The sequence below is a fragment of the Notothenia coriiceps genome, unplaced genomic scaffold, assembly GCF_000735185.1.
Source record: "Notothenia coriiceps isolate Sejong01 unplaced genomic scaffold, NC01 NC01_scaffold00037250, whole genome shotgun sequence".
NCBI classification, from domain to species: domain Eukaryota; kingdom Metazoa; phylum Chordata; class Actinopteri; order Perciformes; family Nototheniidae; genus Notothenia; species Notothenia coriiceps.
The window spans coordinates 15,452,753-15,472,097 of NW_011369951.1; the positions used below are offsets into that span (position 1 = coordinate 15,452,753).

The window sequence follows — 19,345 nt, forward strand, 5'->3', positions numbered from 1 at the left end:
TGGACGGTAAAGATCCATCTTAGTAACTTTTCACAAAAAGTTGTCAACTCATTAAAGAACGTAAATTTTATTTACACAAGGTCAGTGTCCGAAGCAGGTTTGGTGTCGTGACTCCTGACGAGAATATTTCCGAAGTTACTGTAGGTGATTTGTGTCTGTCACCGTCTTTGAAGTCACAATCATAATAATCTAGAGTCAGACCGCAAACCTGTGAACTGGTGCTTATAAGAGCTTGCTGATCTTTTGACCCCCACCCTGAAAACCTTTGTCAAGATTTAACCAAACTTAGGATGAAATTTCCTGTCTTTGTGAAACAAAGATATCCATACAGTATAAACAAGGTGAGTCTAGACATAAATATTTATGTGTAGACTCACCTGTTTAAAACTGTACACCCCAAGGAAGTCCGAGGTAGAACCCCGCGAGAAGAGAAATTGTAGATGTACGATGGTGACCGAGTCTATTACTTTTGATTGATTTATTCAAATGGTATCGTACGCCTACTGTGTTGTAAATACATTAGTTCAAGTGGTCCTCTGATTACGAGGTTAAGTTTGTGACTCATTTCACGTAACTTTTTAGTTACTGACCTACAAGTCTTGAAAGAGGTTTAATTCGTTTCTATTTTGACTCAATTACCAGAAAACCTCGGTTCCGTCTTGTATATTTTCATTCGCGACTCGAAGCTCGGACGTAACAAAAGTTTTGTTGTCTATTTGGTTCTTTAGAAAACCACATCAGTACCTGGAGACTGGACTCAAAAGTTGTTCAGTGTAATTTTTGTCAATGAATTTAGTCGGATGATAGTGGATTTCTTTATATAGATCCTAAATTTTCATGATCACAGTGCGTACCTAAAACTTTTTGAACAGGTACGAATAGAAGTATTGACCTGATGACATTTACCACAGAAACGTCCAGAGTGATTTTTTAGATTTTTTTGTGTTGTAGTTTTTTGCGTCGACGACTCAGGAGGTGATATCTTTCACTTTTGTTTGGACAAGACTCAACACATGTGAACGAAGGACACACAGTTTCTTATTTTATATGATCTGTTGTTATTTCTGTAAACTTACCAAATCCGTTTGCCTTATACTTGGTATTGTTTTTTAAGTCCCTTCGACCAGGTCGAAAGACAGGGGTCTCAGTCTTGATTTTGTGCCTCTTCGTCGGCAAATCAATAAACGAAGGTTTTATAACCTTGTTGGAGGGTCTATGGACAGTCCAGCGACGTTGTAGACTGAACGAAAATTTAGTCTGATTTCTAAAAAGAAAAACAGCGACGAAAATTTAAATTGATAAGTTGTAGAATTTGACGTGACATTTGAAAATAGGTACATAAAAAAGAAAATTACAAATAAAATAATAGGAACACAACTTTCCCGATATTATTTATTTGAACGGAACGGAACATGGGAACACACACTCCTCTCCCTGTCTTACTATTATTTTTTTGTTCTTTAGTTTTCAACTATATTGAGAATAACCACAAAGTCATTCTCCTCCGTCCTACGTCAGTTAAGTTACTGAATCGACAGTCACTACTTTAAGCCCGGTTCCTATTTCCGCGTTGTTATTTCCTTCGAAAACGTAAACTCACACTCACACTCACACTCACACTCACACTCACACTCACACTACACTCACACAACACACACACACACACACACACAACACACACAACACCCACACACACACACACAACCCACACACCCAACACAACACACACACACACACACACCACACACACACACACACACACCAACACCACACGTACATTCAAGTTCACCATAGGTCCGAATGGTCTGTCGCTACATTAGTCACTGTCCGGAGGCGACGTTATTCCATTTCAACCTCTATCGTGAGGCACAGGCGCCCCTTGTCACTACTCGGTCGACGTCAGGGAACTTTCAACCCCATAAGTTACCCCATGACTCCACTTTATCTAACAGGGCAAGAGTCACACCTGTAATATCGGCGTTCCTCGACATTTTCGTCTCAATACTCTAATTAGAATACACGTTTAAATAGGGTAAGCAGATTGGACGGATTCAGGACTTTGCTACCTCTCCTTTTCTTATTGAAAATTGATAATCTGTCACACCTTATATAGTAACAATAAACATCATCACAATCATTTTCGTCGTCGTCACCACGATAATTATTCTTTGTTACTAACACGATTGACCTACATATATTCATTTTTATAGATTCCCTGTATCCTTAAAGTGAAAGAAGAATTGACGACCGAAATATCGCGAACACCCATGACTACTTTCTACTCTAATGTAAGAGGTTTTGAGGTTAATCCTATTGTTGTAAAAGATTTACAGGATCTGAAATTTAATGGTAAATTGGACTTTACCTCCCCTACAAGACCCTTTGTTACCTATTTGGTGTGTTGTATTTGACCGATTTACACTGTTAACAATGTAAACATAGAATTATACATTGACTATGTATAATAGTGGGTAGTTTAGTTTTATCATAATTTTGGTAATTAACCAATAAGAAGAATGCCGAATGGGAGGTGTCGCACTTTACCCACCAAGGTGAAGGCCAACCAGGGCACGTCCGTGCAATCTGTCCCACAGGCTAGTTTTGTATTGGCCCACTGTGACTTTTCAATGACTACTGGTCGCGACATCAGTGGCACTACTACAGTGGCAACTCCTTTCCATTTCCCCAGGACCGTCAAAAAACTTCAACCATCCGATTTCTCTGTCTATTTTCTTTTATGAAAAGTCTCATCCTTTATTAACCTTTGAAAGTAAAGTCTATGTGAACTAAAAATTCCAATATGCTAAGTTAATTTGACTCTAATGGTTTCCATAACACTTACACAAATTAATCGTAACATGGGGACTCGGAATTTGCGTTCGAGTGATTACCGGCGTAAAGGTGATTTGTCCCGGAGTGAGCCGGAGCCGAAGGGCCATACCGATCCGGAGCAATCCGGAACCAATCCTGACCGAGTGAAATCGACGCAAAGGTAATGTCAAATCATTCGACACCCGTCATTGATATCATTGCGTCAACATCCGCCTCGGGCACTGCAACAGAAGTACGCTTGGTGTCTTTTTTTTCGTAGTCGGGCAATCGTGAGTTCGAGTTGTCGAGGAGTATAGCAAGTCTTTGATCTGTTTTTCAATTTGTTCATGTTTGGTGGTCTGACAGCCTGTAATTGTTCATTACTGAAGCATCTAGATTATTATTTTTTAAGAGTGGTTTAATGACTGCAGTTTTCAGGGCCTGTGGAAAAATACCTGAGATACACATACAAACACACACTTCTGCTTTCTCTCACACACACTTTTATTAGTGGTAACCTTATTCCTGGCATTGATGGCATGTATTTCTTACCTGTACAAAGGAATTTACAGAGAAAACATCAGTGTCAATTGTTTATGATGTTATCATACAGCGACATACACAAAAACCCATACGGATCTGTGTATGGCCTGGTTTATGCACAGGGATCACAGCAACATACACTACTAATACATACACCCTTAATACTATGTGCTATGCATAGAGTGAATCTCCTGCAGTAATAATGGGATTCACTGTGGAGGTCAGATTGTAACAGGGAGTGTGAGAGTAATGCATTTACAATGGGACCACTGACCAATTCGATCTAACTCGGCACCATGGCCATAGGCAGACCCAGAGAGGGCTTAGGAACTCTGGCAGTAATGATGAGATTCAGTGAGGAGTGGGAAATGTAATGAAAGGAGCTGGGTTCACATATCCAACGGGACTCGGATGGCTCTGACAAGTTTGGGTCAGTGCGAGAGACATTTCTCACTCAATAATTACAGTTTTTGAAAAATAATATAAAACAGTGAATCTATTACTAATACAATTAAGATCAAGTAGGATTTTGTCACTCACTGTCATCATCTGGTGGAGGTTGGTTTTAGGAAATACATATTTGAAGCCAGTCTATAATTGTCATGCTCCACAGTAAAGCTCTAGGGAGTGAGTAGTTGAAATGCAGGCAGTGGGAAAGTAATACATTTACACTCTGGGACTACTCGCTTTCAATCTTACCAGCTACCAGCGCTATGGATATAGCTATGGAGAGGCACAGCATCAAGTTATTTTGTAGTTGCAAATTGATTTTTGTGATTTATGTATTTTTGGCACATTACACAGGGAACAAAATCCTCGATTGTAGGGTACCAAAAGACATCTGTGATGTGAGATTAGTGCATAAATGATGGACTGTTGCACTGTTCAATCCTGCTTTATTTCCCAACACATGAATATATTTGCAAGTGACTGGGGGCCGACACTGAAGGAAAAGTGCTTTGCTCAGAGCCAGTGGGATAGCATCTACCTTCCAGGGCCTTAGACGGATTTAGAGTGAGTGATCTGAAGGTCCGCTGATACTGCATTACAGACATGTAAATAGAAGAGGAAACGGCAACGTCCAGAATAATCATAAAACATTTTAAGATGGATAGATGGATTCAGTCATTCATTCATTTTAAACTAATATATCATTCTCTAAGAAACTACAGAAATTCTCCAATAAAATATATTTGTTGTTATACTTGAAGGCAGATGGACTGTAGATATTGATTTCAGCGAAGTGGAAACACCCGGAATTGCTTTCCAGTTGTTGTCAGTCAGATCAAAGGCTGTTGCATCAGTGACTCTGCTCTGGACGCCTTCTTTTTTTTTTGACGGAGATGCATTGCTCATCTGAGCTTCGATAGATCTTCTATTCTATTTTTTTAATCCCTAATATCTTTTTCAGTGAGTCTTTGGCTTATTTTGACTTTGAGAATGTAATGTGCTTTTCATGTTGAAGGTTGTAGCAACATGAGAGGTACTGTACAGGACAACGGGTGTACACTGAGTCCATGTCATCATTAATGACACACAGAGTAAAGTGTTCATAGAAACTTTGCCTTTGTTCAGGTTGAGTGTGTTCAATGCCATAATTATCAGCTGGCTTACAATCACCTCACACTCAAACAAGTCAATGAGGTTGTTTTCTTACTCATCTGAAGAGCCTACATTTTCACTTCTCTGATCACTCATTCTACCGCTGTCAGTAGTTATGCTGATTTCCTCCTCTGCCAGCCTCCTCGTGTTCTCGCTTCTCATTAATCAAACTTGTGATGAATGTCTTTTGCCTTTGTGAATCACAATGTCCTGTTTTTTCCATATCTCAGTGATGTGTATCTTCTGGTTTCTGCCCTGTATACCCCTGGGGTTTATGTGACGGCAGCTGCATCCAGATGTCAGGGACTGAAGCCAAACTGTCTATGCTCTGCAACCAGCCGAAGTTTGGCTTCTTGCCTAATATCACTGGACCACTTCTAACAGTGGTCTATGGATCTAACACTAGAGCAACACATTAGTTCTCCTAAAATCATCTGTCTCTAAAGTCTGGTTTGACTAAATGTGTACATAGTATAAATGTACACACATACAAACTCAGAAAAAGACAATGTTTTATATCGGTGTACTTTCTTTTTCAGCATTATGAGTTCACTTTATTTTACAAAGACTTTTTTTAGTTGGATCCACTTTTTTCTTCAAACCAGGACTCTGATAGGGTTGTGAAAAAAGTGCAGTGGTTTTACTGTAGGAGGGGGAAATGTGATTTGGTTGATGGTGAATCATGTCAGCCCCATCTCTCTTCTATCTGTTAATGTATTATTTCCAATTCCAGCCTATTCCCAGCTGTAGTGGGCTCGCGTCAATCACCTGTAGGAGATAGACAGAATAGATAACTCTTAATAAATCAAACTTCCTTTAAACCCTTATTTCCAGAGGTAAGGCTTACTTAAAACATTTTCTTATCACGTATCAGCAGTGTTTGAGCTTCACAAACCAGCAACCTTTTAGCCTCACAAGCTTACATCTTATGGTTCGAGAGGACTCCGACTGACTCTATTAAATGGGTTTCATTGATCCTGATTCTTTCACTGAGGGAAAGGTCACTAACAAACTCTGGGAGCTAAGTCCAAGTCTTCTCTTTGTTGTCGTCCAATGTATTTACTTTTTCAGAAACAAGTTCAAAATATATAGTAATTACAACTAGGGATGCACCGAATATTCAGCCGCCGAAAATTATCGGCCGAAAATGGTTAAAGAGGCTCTTTCGGCTTTCGGTTTTAGCACCGAAAAAATATCACCGAATGTCAGGGAACAGGATTACGTTGGTAAGCTAACGTGTTGTTGTGATGACGTAATCAAAACGCGGCGACAAGCACGGTGCGCGACCATGCTCGTGGCTGGCTCACAGCCAACATGTCTGCCGCTTGGAGATATTTAAAAATATCAGAGAAAGAGGCGCGGATTGCGATTTGTAAAACGTGTTCAGCTGACATTTCTCGAAGGGGTGTAACTGCAAAGACTTTCACCACTTCGGGATTACTCCACCACTTGAAATCAAAACACCCGGACAAATATGCGGAGTAAGATCAAATCACAAGCACTGACAGCGAGAGACTGTTCAGCGCTGCCTCTCATGTGCTTGATGAGAAGAGGAGCAGACTTATGGCTGATAAAGCAGAGAAGCTACTGTTCATTAAAAAGAACCTCCCACTTTTCCTTAATAAGTAGACGAGGCTGGCTTATCATAAGCTTATCTAGTTCTACATGTCTACTCTCTACCCACTTTCCTGAACAATTTTCATTGTGAGTTATAATTCACCATCTCAGGTTATCATTAGGGGGAAATGACAGCAGCACAGTGTTCAATATATTGTACTTTCGGTATCTAAATGATACAATGTTGTTTACATTGCTCATGAGGACAGACCACCTTATTTGCAGATTCTTGAAATTGTAATTTAATTTGTAATTGATTGTGGATTTTGTATCCAGTTTTCACTTTATGTATCTTTATACAATGTTTACTACTTTGCTTATGAGGACAGACAGCCTTATTTACAGATTCTTGAAATTGAATTGTAATTTCATTTGTAAATAGTTACATTCATGTGGATTTATCCAGTTTGCACATTTGTATGCATGCACTTATAGGTGCATTTGTTGTTGTTGAAGGCCTGGCTGTTACAGTCTTTATTTACACTATTTTGTTGCAGGCCTACTGGCCTAGATGTTTATGCACCTTGGCTTTGTTCTGAATGCACTTTGTTGTAGTTATCCTACAGAGAAAATGCACTTGACTTGGAATTAATGTACTCTATGCATTCAAAAGTGCTGAATAAATGTTTTATGGACCCATAATAGTGATTACTATTTAAGTTAAGTTAAGTTTAGCCATAATCATGTCTTTTTCCATAATCAGATAGCTGAACAACATTGGTAAAAAATGTATACATTATATATAGATATTTCTATTAATCATTTTCGGCCTTTCGGCATTCGGTTTTCGGCCGACTGTTTCCTATTTTCGGTATCGGTTTCGGCCAAGAATTTCCCATTCGGTGCACCCCTAATTACAACCCCCAAAAACACGTTATAATAAATGTTAAATGCATATGATGACTATATATTGGTTCTGTATATGTTCTCTAAGTAAACATAAATGACCCAAAAAGCACATTTTGATTCTCCAAATGAGCTCCAACACCTTCAGAAGGCCTTGAATTATTGAGGAGCCATGAGATCCCAGGCACTTCTCATGAATAAAATGTTAAAACCCTTGTTTAATCCAATGGCATGTTCATTAAAAACCGAAAACTGGGCATTTAGAAAATGTAACCTTTCAGCAACATTCAATATTTAATGAGTTAAGTTAAGCCTTTAATCCACAGGCTTTGTTCAATGAACTTGTGTGAAACAGGTTAAAAAAAGCAAAGATTTAGCTTTATACAATATTTGTTCTGCCCTTTAAAAAGCCAGGCGTGTGGCAGATAAATGTTTTATTTTATTAATAAAGGTTGCTTTTGGTCTGTCTTTCTCAGTGTTATTACTTTTAATCAGTGAAAGCAAATGCAAGATTAACATTTCCTAAAAGGTTCAGACTGATCCAAATCCCTGCCTTTAGTGCTGTGGCAGACAACCAGTCAGCGGTTTGTTTATTCAGTATGATTTTAATTACCTAATCAATTTAGCCATTTAGGATTTTCATCACTATTATGGATTTTCATTATAAAGAATCCACTCAGACACTTTTGGAGATAATCATGGATTTGTGATCAAATATTTTTTCTGGTGATGTGGGGTTAAATGTTGCCGGCAGATCAATGAGACAATCCATATATTTCTACTCTGAGAAGAAGAGAAAATAAAAAACGTTGCAAACTCAACTAATGGAGGTTGAGCCTGGGTAGATACAGTGCACCAGTGTTCCATATTTACCCTCACGTTGCCTTTTAGTTTCATTAAATTAATATTGCCACCCTCATATTCCCATGAGTAAAATGTTACTCAGACTATGGCTGGTAATCCCCTGCAATACCCCAATACCTCTTTGAATCTTTTTAGTTTAAGGGCTTTGCTTGCAATGTAGAAAAGGATTTGTGGAACAAAAGTAAATCAGAGAAACAGTTATCTTTTTTTATTACGCATAGTTGTCTTTCTGCCAGCTATTACGTGACTTTTGGTTTCTCTCTGTCCATCCAACTATGTGCAATATGTGCTATATGTGCAATATATGTATGCCGTTAATAACTGTGTAATTTATACCTGGCTGCTAAATCCTTAGAACCGTTACAAGGTGTGTTTTTTTGTATTTTGTAAATTGTGTAACTTGCTGCTGTTAAATACCATCAAACTATGTGCAATATGTGCTATATGTGCAATATATACATTATTATATACATATGCCATTAATAACTGTGTAATATATATACCTGGCTGCTAAATCCTAAGAACTGTTAGAGGATTTGTATTTTGAAAAGTTATTTTACTTTTATTTTTGTTATTATATTTTTTATTATATCATAACTTTTTACTTTTTTTTAACATATGTAACATTAAGCTGTCTGTGGCTCTTTCCTGCTGTAACGATGCACATTTCCCCTCTGTGGGACTAACAAAGGTATTCTGATTCTGATCCGTCTTCTGCAATTATTCCAGTGTTTCCTGCTTCCAGTTTAACCATCGTCTGTCGTCTGTGTTCCTCTCTCCGTGTCTCCGTGTCTTCATCAGGGACGGCCCAGAGACGTCTAGTCCTCAGCTGGGAGTCTTCAGCGGCAACACAGCATTGGAGTCAGCCTACAGTACCAGCCCGATGGTCCTGATCCGCTTCCACTCTGACTTTTCCACTGGAGGGTTCTTCATTCTCAACTACCATGGTACAGATACAAACTCACACACACACACACACACACACCTGTAGTATAAGCATGCTCATATGTAAGCTGTGTACAGTGTACAGCTTATACTGCACAAACAGTTAGACACATACGGTATATACAAATAGTTATAGGGACAGACAAACCACATTTGTAGACTGCCAAATCATGGCACAGCATCATAATGCACAAGAGTGTTTGAGTGCCATCTGCGTCCCTGAATACCAAAGTGTCTCCTATCAAAGCTTCAATCTAAAACACATGTATCAAGTCTTCTAGTGTCATTTCCATAACCAGTGAAGAGCTATAACAGATGATTCAGACAGTAAAAAAAACAAAAAGAGTTAGTGTAGCTACTTTTCTTTTTTCACTCTAGCAATGCTTTCATCATATCTCCCCTAGTGTTCATTATTTATAAAAATATAGTTAGTGTCTGAAAAGGTCAATGTCATGGTTTTCAGTGATTAACAGGTGTGTACCCTTTATTGCAATGAGACAGCCTATTTGATAAAGGCTGCAGCCACACCACTTGTGTCTCAGGGTGTGCAATGTGCATCTCAATAATCAACCACTTTTAAGGAAAGAAATAAGTCAATTTGAGTTTCCTAAGGTTCAAATATGTTTTTGTTTATGGACTTGTGAATCATTGTGAACAGACCACCCACTCTTGAAATGACCTTCTTTCTTTTATTGTTTTTTTTTTTCACTAGAGATCTAAGGTACCTTGTTTAAACGTTTTTCTCTCTCTCTTTCTCGCCAGCCTACCGTCTGAAGAAATGTCCTGCTCCGCCTGTTGTGGAGAACTCAGAGGTGATCTACGAAGATGAAGACTTCCAGATAGGTAATTCATAATAATAAGATCTTAATTGAATGAAAGTGATGTTGCACCAACTAGTCTACATACAGGGTTCCCGCGGGATCTTAAAAAGGTCTTAAAAAGTCTTACATTTGAGTTGGCCTAACCTGCAGGAACCCTGTACATAACTTCAGCAAACTAAAAAAAACCACCTGGGTTACTTCTTGACCTTCGCTGTTTAATTCAACTTGTTTTTTATTACCTTTTTTGGGGGGGGGGGCATCATACTGTAACATCAAAATGACCCTCACCTGACAGGTCTGACATACTGCCTGGTTTTTGTGGGGTCGTTATGCTGTATAATAATGGGCTAAATTACTCTTTACATTCATATTCAACGTGAAAATGCTACTATTAATTATATTTTGCTTTGTTAGTGAAGCTGAGCCCTCGCTCCAAATAAAATCCACGCAGTGTAAAACTGTGTGAGCATGTTGTCAGTATCTTTGACACAGACAGAAACACAAGAGCGAGGAATTCACAAAAGAAAATTAAGTTATGCAAAATTCTTCATTAATATCTATGTCAGTTGCATCTCTTCACTGCCAGTACAGAGATTGGGGTGTGTCTGGTGCCTCTTAGCATAAACAGTGACAAACAGCTGGCTCCATCAATGGAGATAAAATAAGCCTTCCAACCCCTCTACAATTGGCTCAATGGTATTTAGAGTAAATATGATGTGTTGTTATATCGCTCATCTCCAATACATTTGAATACCACCTACATAAACCAAGCAGCCTATTCTTTGTCCGTAAATAATTAGGATATTTCCAATCTGTTTGAGTTGAAGAGAAATGCAGTTAACCCAGTCATGGCTCTGTAATTGGTCAAAAGTAAAAACCTACCCAGTACAGTATGTTCTCTCAAGCTTTTGAAATACATTAATTTTGGTAGAAATAATCACATGTCAAGTTTTCCATTTCCCATCAGTTATGTGATTTGCTCAAAACATTTACTCTTAGGGTTGGTGACCTTTTGGATCAACAGGAGATATGTTTTGAAAAAATCTGACATCTCAATTTGCCCCTGCCGATGTATGCAGAGCCTAGCCGCTGCTGGCAAAGCATACAATAATTTCTGTGCAGAAAACTCACATTTTGAAATGTCAGCTTTTTTATGAACTCTGGAAAGTTGGTTGATTTTTGAATAATTAGTTGATTTGGGGGATTTGGGGATTTTAGACTTTTAAAGACACTTTTAAAGTGGTCAAACCCCAGAGTCAGGAAAGACTTAATCATCCCTCAAATTGATATTAGAAAATGTTCCTTAGATATGATCTTCCTAACAGGACACTAACAATGTACAGAGTGATAATACTACACCAGAGTGACGTCAAATAATTGACACGTACACCACAGCAGCACCTTTCTCAGCAAGACTGAGTACAAATGAGGGCTATTTTTGAATAATCATACATAGAATTCTCACAAGCCCTCAGAACGTTGGGCTGCATGTACTTAGAATTTTACATTGTCAAACTCTGGCCGGATGGAGTACCTCGGAGACCACACTACCTTTGTTTTTGTCGCTCAGTCTAATAGCCAATTATACAATCTGTGAACACGCTCAAAGAAAGGCCGAATGTTCTTGTTTGTTCTGTTTACCTTTTTTCATAGTCCATGCCTCATGCTGAGAGCTTTGGCACTGTGCGCCTCTGGGGCAAAGTTTGAAATAGGCATTACATCTGGCAGACAGGTGGTGGATATCCTCCCGATTCAAGATCAAAACCCCTTCAAACTTTTTTTCTTTTCAAAACAGGGCAACACATCTTAACTATTTTGGAACATACAATATTTACAGTTATTATATAAAGACAGTTATTGGTTGCGGTAATCGTCCTCCTGTCTATACTTGGTATAAATAGATAGGTTATATTTTTGGACGTTCTGCCTCTGCCTCCTTGCTTGGTCGGGCTGCTCAACGGTCAGTCTCACAATCATTCAATAGACTTTTTTTTTTGTTCCTGCTTAGGTGATATTGTGAGGTACCGTTGTCTACCTGGATATACACTGGTGGGAAAAGCCGAGCTGATGTGTAAACTCAATACCCATTTGCTTTTTGAAGCCCCGCCACCAACATGTCAAGGTAATGCTACTCCCAAACCAATACAACATACAGCATGTGCATGTTTATGTCACAATCATACATTGACTCTGTGTTGTGTCATTTAAAAAAATCCTCAAACAAATATGAAGACATAAAATGTCACAACTATGAAAATTATTCGGAAACCTTGATCCTACGTATTGGATCAAGTGTCTACATATTGACATGTTATAGCAGGAAAAGCAACTTTGTTTGGTCCAAGTAAGAGATGCCAGTTAGCGAGCGTGCATAGAACCAAGACCCTGGACCTAAAAGTAAAGCCTTTGTTTTCAAAAGTAATTGATTACATCTGTGCCTTTGCTGCCATGACATGCTTAAATGTCTGCTGTGAGAAAGATACAGTATATTAGGCAGATTGAGTAAAGCCAAACCAGTTAATGACATGAGAAATAGCACATGTTTCTATTGTGTGACATTCCTACTATTGTGTGTTGAAGTTAACATTTTTCAATTAATAATATATTCCACTTTTTCAATACTATGAAATACTCTCTTTATTTCAAGAAATGAAGAGGCAGCAGGAAAGAAGCACTAGATTTTCAGTTAAATGTATAATACATCCACACTGTGAGGTGCTGGCTGCAGTACCTGGTATTTATACGAGAGAACTGAATACTGATTTGAATTCCTCTTTTGAGAAAACTCTTTTGTGTTGAACAGATGCTCAGCCTTCGCCATCATCGTGTAAGATGAACAGAATGTCCTTTTTATTATAAAGCAGGAGAAGAAAGTTTGGTGCCTTTTGTGTGAAATCCTGATTCCTAAACACTCATCACACAGAAAGATTGAGTCAGACTTCCAGTGTCTCGCTAAAGGCTAATAAATAGGCACATTTTAAAGGCAGAGAAGATGGGCATGTGGCATTGAGATTCTTTCGTAGACCCAACATGACCCTGACGCAGGCAAGCTAATTTGATAGAAAGTACATTTCAAAAGAAGGGCTCTTTATACATGTGAGTTGGAAAAAGGATACAGATAATGAATATGAACAGGTAAACAAGAACATTGAGATGGATTTATTTTGAGAGTGGTTCACACCTAGTATGTTCCAAAGAAAAAAGTTTCACAGTTCTTATCAATCTCACTGGCTTTTGTCTATAACTCCTCCAGCCCAGTGCCCAGCCAATGAGGAGCGGACATTGTCATCAGGAGTGATACTTAGCCCTGGGTTTCCTAGCAACTACCCCAACAGCCAGACGTGCTCCTGGCTGCTTCACATGGTTCCAGGTACAGTGTGTATGGAGGGGGTGTAACCAGTGTGTGTTTCCACCCTGCTGTTTTATATATATATATATCTGCACTTTGATTATAAATATGTAAAACAGTTTTTGTGTGTCCCTGCATTTGTGTGTGTGCGTGCTGCATATGTGCTTGTTAATAATGTTGTCTTGTTTTTCCAGGTTACACCATCAACATATATGTAGAGATGTTCCACAGCGAGAAACAATTTGATGAACTGGAGATTTTTGATGGTACACAGAGACGTCCTTTTTTATTTTGCAACTCACTAGACACACACAGAACATCACATACCCATACATGCTTACACACACATATCCACAATATCCACTTTTGAACAGGTGGAGGGTCGTGGTCCATAAACCTGGGATGAAAGTATACAATGTGTTTCAATCAGGATCATGTAAAACAAGTCATCTGGAGGAAGTTAGCGACTTAATGATGCTGTCACCTTCATGTGAGGCATGTCTCAGAAACAATAAAACACATTCTCACTACAACATGTTGTTCTTCTTCATCTGAGCTTAGGCTCATACTATTCTAGGGGAACATTATATGTAAACCTACGAATCCCACCAACAAAAACAGACCACTAAGCAAAACGACATATTGTACGTGCATGTGTATTCATGAGAAATACTAATATATACAATATACTTTACGCACAGCCGTCCTGAAGTGTCATTCATTTGTTTCTCTAGGATCCTCAGGGCAGAGTCCTCTTCTCGTCGCTCTAAGTGGAAACCACTCATCTCAGCTCAACTTCACATCGAAAACAAACCAGCTCTATCTACGCTGGTCCACTGACCATGCCACAAACAAGAGAGGGTTCAAGATACGATACTCAGGTACATGCAATATCTTTCATTTTCTACATTCTTTATGTCCCTTATATATAGCTGGCCTTGTTATTGTTAATAAAACACCAGTTATGCATATTATGCGTCTGTTTACAGACTCTCTGTTCTAAATATTATTTTAGTTTGAACAACAATTACATGTAGATAGGACCGGCAGTTGCTCAGTCAGTAGGGGCTTGGATTGGGAGCCGTAGGGTTGCCGGTTCAAGGCCCCAAACAGACTTAAAGTATGGAGTGTGGACTGTTACTCGGAGAGGTCCTAGTTCACCTCCTGCCCTGCCGTGGTGCCCTTGAGCAAGGCACTGGACAACCCCCCCATCCCCCCTCACTCCCATTGCTCCCCGGGCGCTGTACAATAGCTCCTACTACTAGACTCCTGGTACTAGGAAACACATGTCACTGTGTGTGCTGTGTGCTCTGCATGTGTTGCCATTAAAAAGGGTTTCATCCCTCCCAATATTATAGATGTGCATTACTTGCATGTCAGGGAGGAAATCTTGAATGTGAGATTAGATCAGGATTAGTGTGTTGCCATCTGAAGAATACTGTCTGCTGGCTGCCCTGCTTTTGTCTATGCTTTCACACATTGTACCCTTCCTTCTGTGTGGAAAAAGGTTTGACTAATGTTGGCTGAAGTGATTGGTCTCTAATAGAATTTATAACCAGCTCCTTGCTTATGATGAAAATTAATTGGTGCATCAAGGCTGTAGGTACCTGAGCATTGATCATTGAGAAGACGTTCCTAACTGGAAAAATTATTTTTTAATGCATCAGACTAATTAAGAGCGAAAGAGAATTAGGAAATCCACTTTGTTAATTTGCCAATTTGTTTCAGCTTGAGTTTATTATATCTATCTGCAGGTTCTTGCCAACAGTGTCGCATTCTGATCCTTAGCTTTGTTCGGTTTAGGTTGGCAGGTTTTCAGACGCTCCTTATTCATTGCTTTTAACATTTGAGGAGTGTACTGAAGATGACCATCACTTTCGATATTTCTAAATAGAATTTACAGTCCTCTTGGACTTGAGATGAGTGAGTCACAAGGTCTGTCTCATGGCTGTCTGTACTGAAGAGCAGAGTGATATATTTTAGTCTGTGGGTTATATCGGCACAATGGCTTGAAGTAATAGTGTTTTCTTTTCCCCATGGTGTTGTATTGTCTTGACAAAAGCAGCTATACAGAGGACATAAATGTATGGTTGAGACTTTCACTTACAATACACTTTTGATGCTCTCGTATATTGAAGCACACATATTGCACAGTATATATATTGTATACCTAGCTTTAGCTTATAACATGGATCACTCTTCAAAGGGTTATTTCAGGTGTAAGACCTGGTTTAAGGGTCAATGTAACAATTGAGTGTAGTGTCAGTGAAGTTATTATGTTATCTTTACGAGGGTCCTCAAACATGTGGTGAGTTTGTGTGACTCTGGATCTGTGTGGGCTGTAACATTCTCTGCTGCGTTTTCGTTATCGTTTTTCCTTGTTGTTCATGCTTGCTTTAGCTGTGAAATGACCTTGCAGACATTATGCTTAATGGTATCAGGTTTACCCACTGACCTTTCTGAAAGCAGCAATAGCTCATCGCTTGTATGCATCTTTCCTGGTGATTCACTATGAATTTCCACTCCTCTCTTTGTATCTCTCTTTGTGATATGTGTTGTAGTTGCTGCCTGAATGTGTGTGGGGGCACTTACTAATGCTATAAACAATAATGGCCCTTAGTACATTTTAAGTAGGTATCAGCAATTGTACAGAAGTGCCATCAATAATATTTATCTCAGCATATTTTACCTCTATGTGAGAACAAAGCTATTATATTTCTTACATAAACATTAAGAGGTCAGCATTACTCAGCTAAAGCTATTTCAAATGGTACCAAAGCCAAAATATGTTTGTCAGTATCTTAGGGAGACATTGATAGCTATATTACAAATGGTTAAAAATGCAGTCACTTTAATTATAAAGATAAGCATTGTGTGTTGACACGTTGTTATTATAATAGTATATATATATGTATGGTATATTATATCAAGGCTAGGGCTACATGTTAGTGTATATATATATATATATGAAACTAGATATGCATTGATGTCGGTTGTACATTAAGCAAGCAGGGTTTTCAAATTAAGCTGCTTAACTATCGTAAAATCCTTTGTCCCATTTTATCTGTGAAAGTAATACCTATCTATCTCTACTTCTTATCCAAAATGTATCAACGAACATCACCATTTATTTTTTGCATGTATTAGGAATTTGCCACCGAACAAATTAAGCATAGTGATGATGAAAACTGAGAATGGTGTGGTGTGTATCATTCAATGCAGAGGCAACGAATGATACACAGCATGCCATTCTTTGCCTCTGCCTCGTCCATTATCCTGCAGCTGACGGACAGTCTCTAATAACTCTATTGTTGCGTTTTCCAGTATAGCACTTTTGGAACATTATCAATGTTTTGTTCATAGGAATTTCTCTTATCTCTCTTGCAATTTCCCATACTGCATCTGTATTTAAGTTTTCTTTATTTTTTGTTTTGGAAGTCAAACTCAATGTATCCCGCAGACTGGAATGGAAGTAAAGTCTACCCTGAAAGTCTCAATAAAATGTTCTTTTCAACTCAGTTTTAACAACATCTGATCCTTTGATATCGAGGCCCTTATGATAAAATCTTCAACAGGAGTTCATGTCCCTTTTATTATAATTATAAACATTCAGTAGTTAGGAACTGGAAGACTGGGCCTTCATCCTCGGACTGAATATTCGTGCAACCTCAGAATATTCCTGTTTGAGAGAAGTGGACTGATAAGATATACAATTAATGATGCCGATTACACAGACATTTTAGAGCAGATAGAGTGAGCAAAAAGAAGGCCAATATGACTCTTTTGAGGAAAGGGAGGCATAAGATACTTCTTGCAAACAAAAGTTTACAGTAGAATGAAAATGAAAGCTACTCTTTTGTCCTGACGTGGGAAAGTAAATCCTCCAATGTGAAGCTGAAAGAAAAAAGAGCCGGTACAAGGCGGAGCAACGACCACACCGGACAGGGAGGAGCAAGTGGCCCATTGAGGCCTGTTGTGGAGGATGGTTATATTGTACTGATTCTATATTCAGTTCCTGGAAGACAAAAACAATGCATTACTTGAAAAGGTTTCAGAAAAAGTTATTTATTTACATCCATTATAGTATGATATAATACCAGAAGGAATAAAGCTCATATTTGATATGCCTGGCATTAGTGCCGTATTGTTTCCAGGCACACCTTTTCTCATTTTAAATACACCCCCACGGAGCTCACCTTCTGTTTTCTCTCCTGCTCATTATTATCTCCAAAGAAAAAATGAGTTAGATAAGACTGGTTAGTTTCTTGTGAAGTGTGAACACAGAACAAATGTTGTTTTCCCAACTTTTCTTCCTCTATATCTCCAGCTGCCTACTGTAGCATCAATGATCCTCCAGTGAACGGTGGCGTGGTCAACCGAACCAAACTCCGTCCAGGGAGCAGACTTCAGTTTTATTGTAACCGTGGTTACCGCATGATAGGCTCAAGCAATGCCACCTGCAGGCTTCACCCCAATGGGCTTTACCAGTGGGACGTACTAACACCGTTTTGTCAAGGTACTATTTTAAACGATTGCTTCAAAAGAGATGACAGCAGTTTGTGAACGATACCATTTCAACACTTATCTCTTTACGGCAGCTGTCTCATGCGGAATTCCACAGTCACCCGGCAACGGAAGCTTCCAAGCCAACCAGTACACCGTTGGTAGCCAGGTCACCTACCAGTGTAACCATGGTTTCCACCTTGACCCAGGTGCTCAAATGACTGCTGAGTGTTTGGAGGATGGCAGCTGGAGTAATGCTGCCTCAGCCCCCAGATGCCTACGTAAGTTGTATGGGCAGTCAAGACTATGAGATGACAAGAAGAACAAATATTCTTAACTCAAGGTCATTTAGGACACAGAGGAAGACTGCAACAATGTTGCAGTCTTCCTATGTGAAAGAGGTGAGTGAAGTTTGCTCACTTTTCATGGTGTAACACTTTCTCCATGATATGACAGCTGATGAGTTCAAAGCTCTGTTAAAAGCTTGTTAGTGGATTTTGAGGAAATAAACTGCTGTTCCCAAGGTCAATAGTATAATTACACATTTCATTCAGAAAATGCAAAAGGCAGGACAAGGATAGTCAGATTTATTCCTTTTTTCTTTTTCAATTATTTTGTTGAGAGATGCTAAGAGTATTTCACATAACACGCTGTTTCTTAAATACATTACCCCACTAGCTTAAAGAGCCTGTGACAGCCTCCCAACAACTGTTGTGAAATTAAATATTGGGCTACTAGTAATTTCGAACCGTCAGTTTAAAAAAAAAGGTGCGATAAATATCAATAATTTCGAACATCGCGGGGAAATTCCTTCGACTCATTTTGAAGTTTTGGGGAAGCCGGAAGTGACGTCAATGCGGGAACGCTTCACTGTGCGGCGAGAGAGCCAAACACGGACAAAGTTTGTTGTCATGCGTAGAAATGGTGAGTTTAGGCACGTTAATAATGTTTTAATGAAGTTGACTACAGTATATTCATATTTGTCAGTGCTTTCTTGTCAATTCGGCGAGCATAAACATAAATGATCGTGGTGAAGATGATGATTAAATTAGGATTAAAAATCGGTAGTGAGAGCTGCTGAATTTCCTCCCGTCGGATGTGATATAAAAACAAATCTATTTTTTGTAGTTGTAAACTCAAGTGGATGAAACTACATTTATTAGTGCTTTCATGTCAATTGGTGAACATATGATACATTAAATGATCGTGAGGATGATGATTTAAAATCGTTTTGTTTGAGCCGGTCTGCATTTCCTGATGAGAAAACAAACCTTAGCTTTTTGTAGTTGCAGTCAGTGGTGTAGTGGGCGTTGGACGCGGGGGTACGCCGTACCCCCACTTATTTGAAGCATGATTTCTTTTTTAATAGTCTAATACATCTAAAATCATTGCCAGTGTTATCAGTTGCAAGTGTGTGTTTGTTGTAATAATGACGAAAACACAC

The 19,345-nt window shown here is 38.8% G+C and overlaps 1 protein-coding gene across 1 annotated transcript in view; it reads left to right on the top strand.

Moving 5' to 3' along the window:
* The window catches only part of LOC104967368 (CUB and sushi domain-containing protein 1-like), a 192,487-nt gene that overhangs the window by 124,296 nt on the left and 48,846 nt on the right, over positions 1 to 19,345 (top strand). The window contains 8 exon segments of the mRNA XM_010796776.1: positions 9,085 to 9,230; positions 9,991 to 10,071; positions 12,058 to 12,171; positions 13,303 to 13,419; positions 13,593 to 13,664; positions 14,133 to 14,279; positions 17,726 to 17,914; positions 17,997 to 18,182. Coding sequence (XP_010795078.1) covers positions 9,085 to 9,230; positions 9,991 to 10,071; positions 12,058 to 12,171; positions 13,303 to 13,419; positions 13,593 to 13,664; positions 14,133 to 14,279; positions 17,726 to 17,914; positions 17,997 to 18,182 — 1,052 coding nt within the window.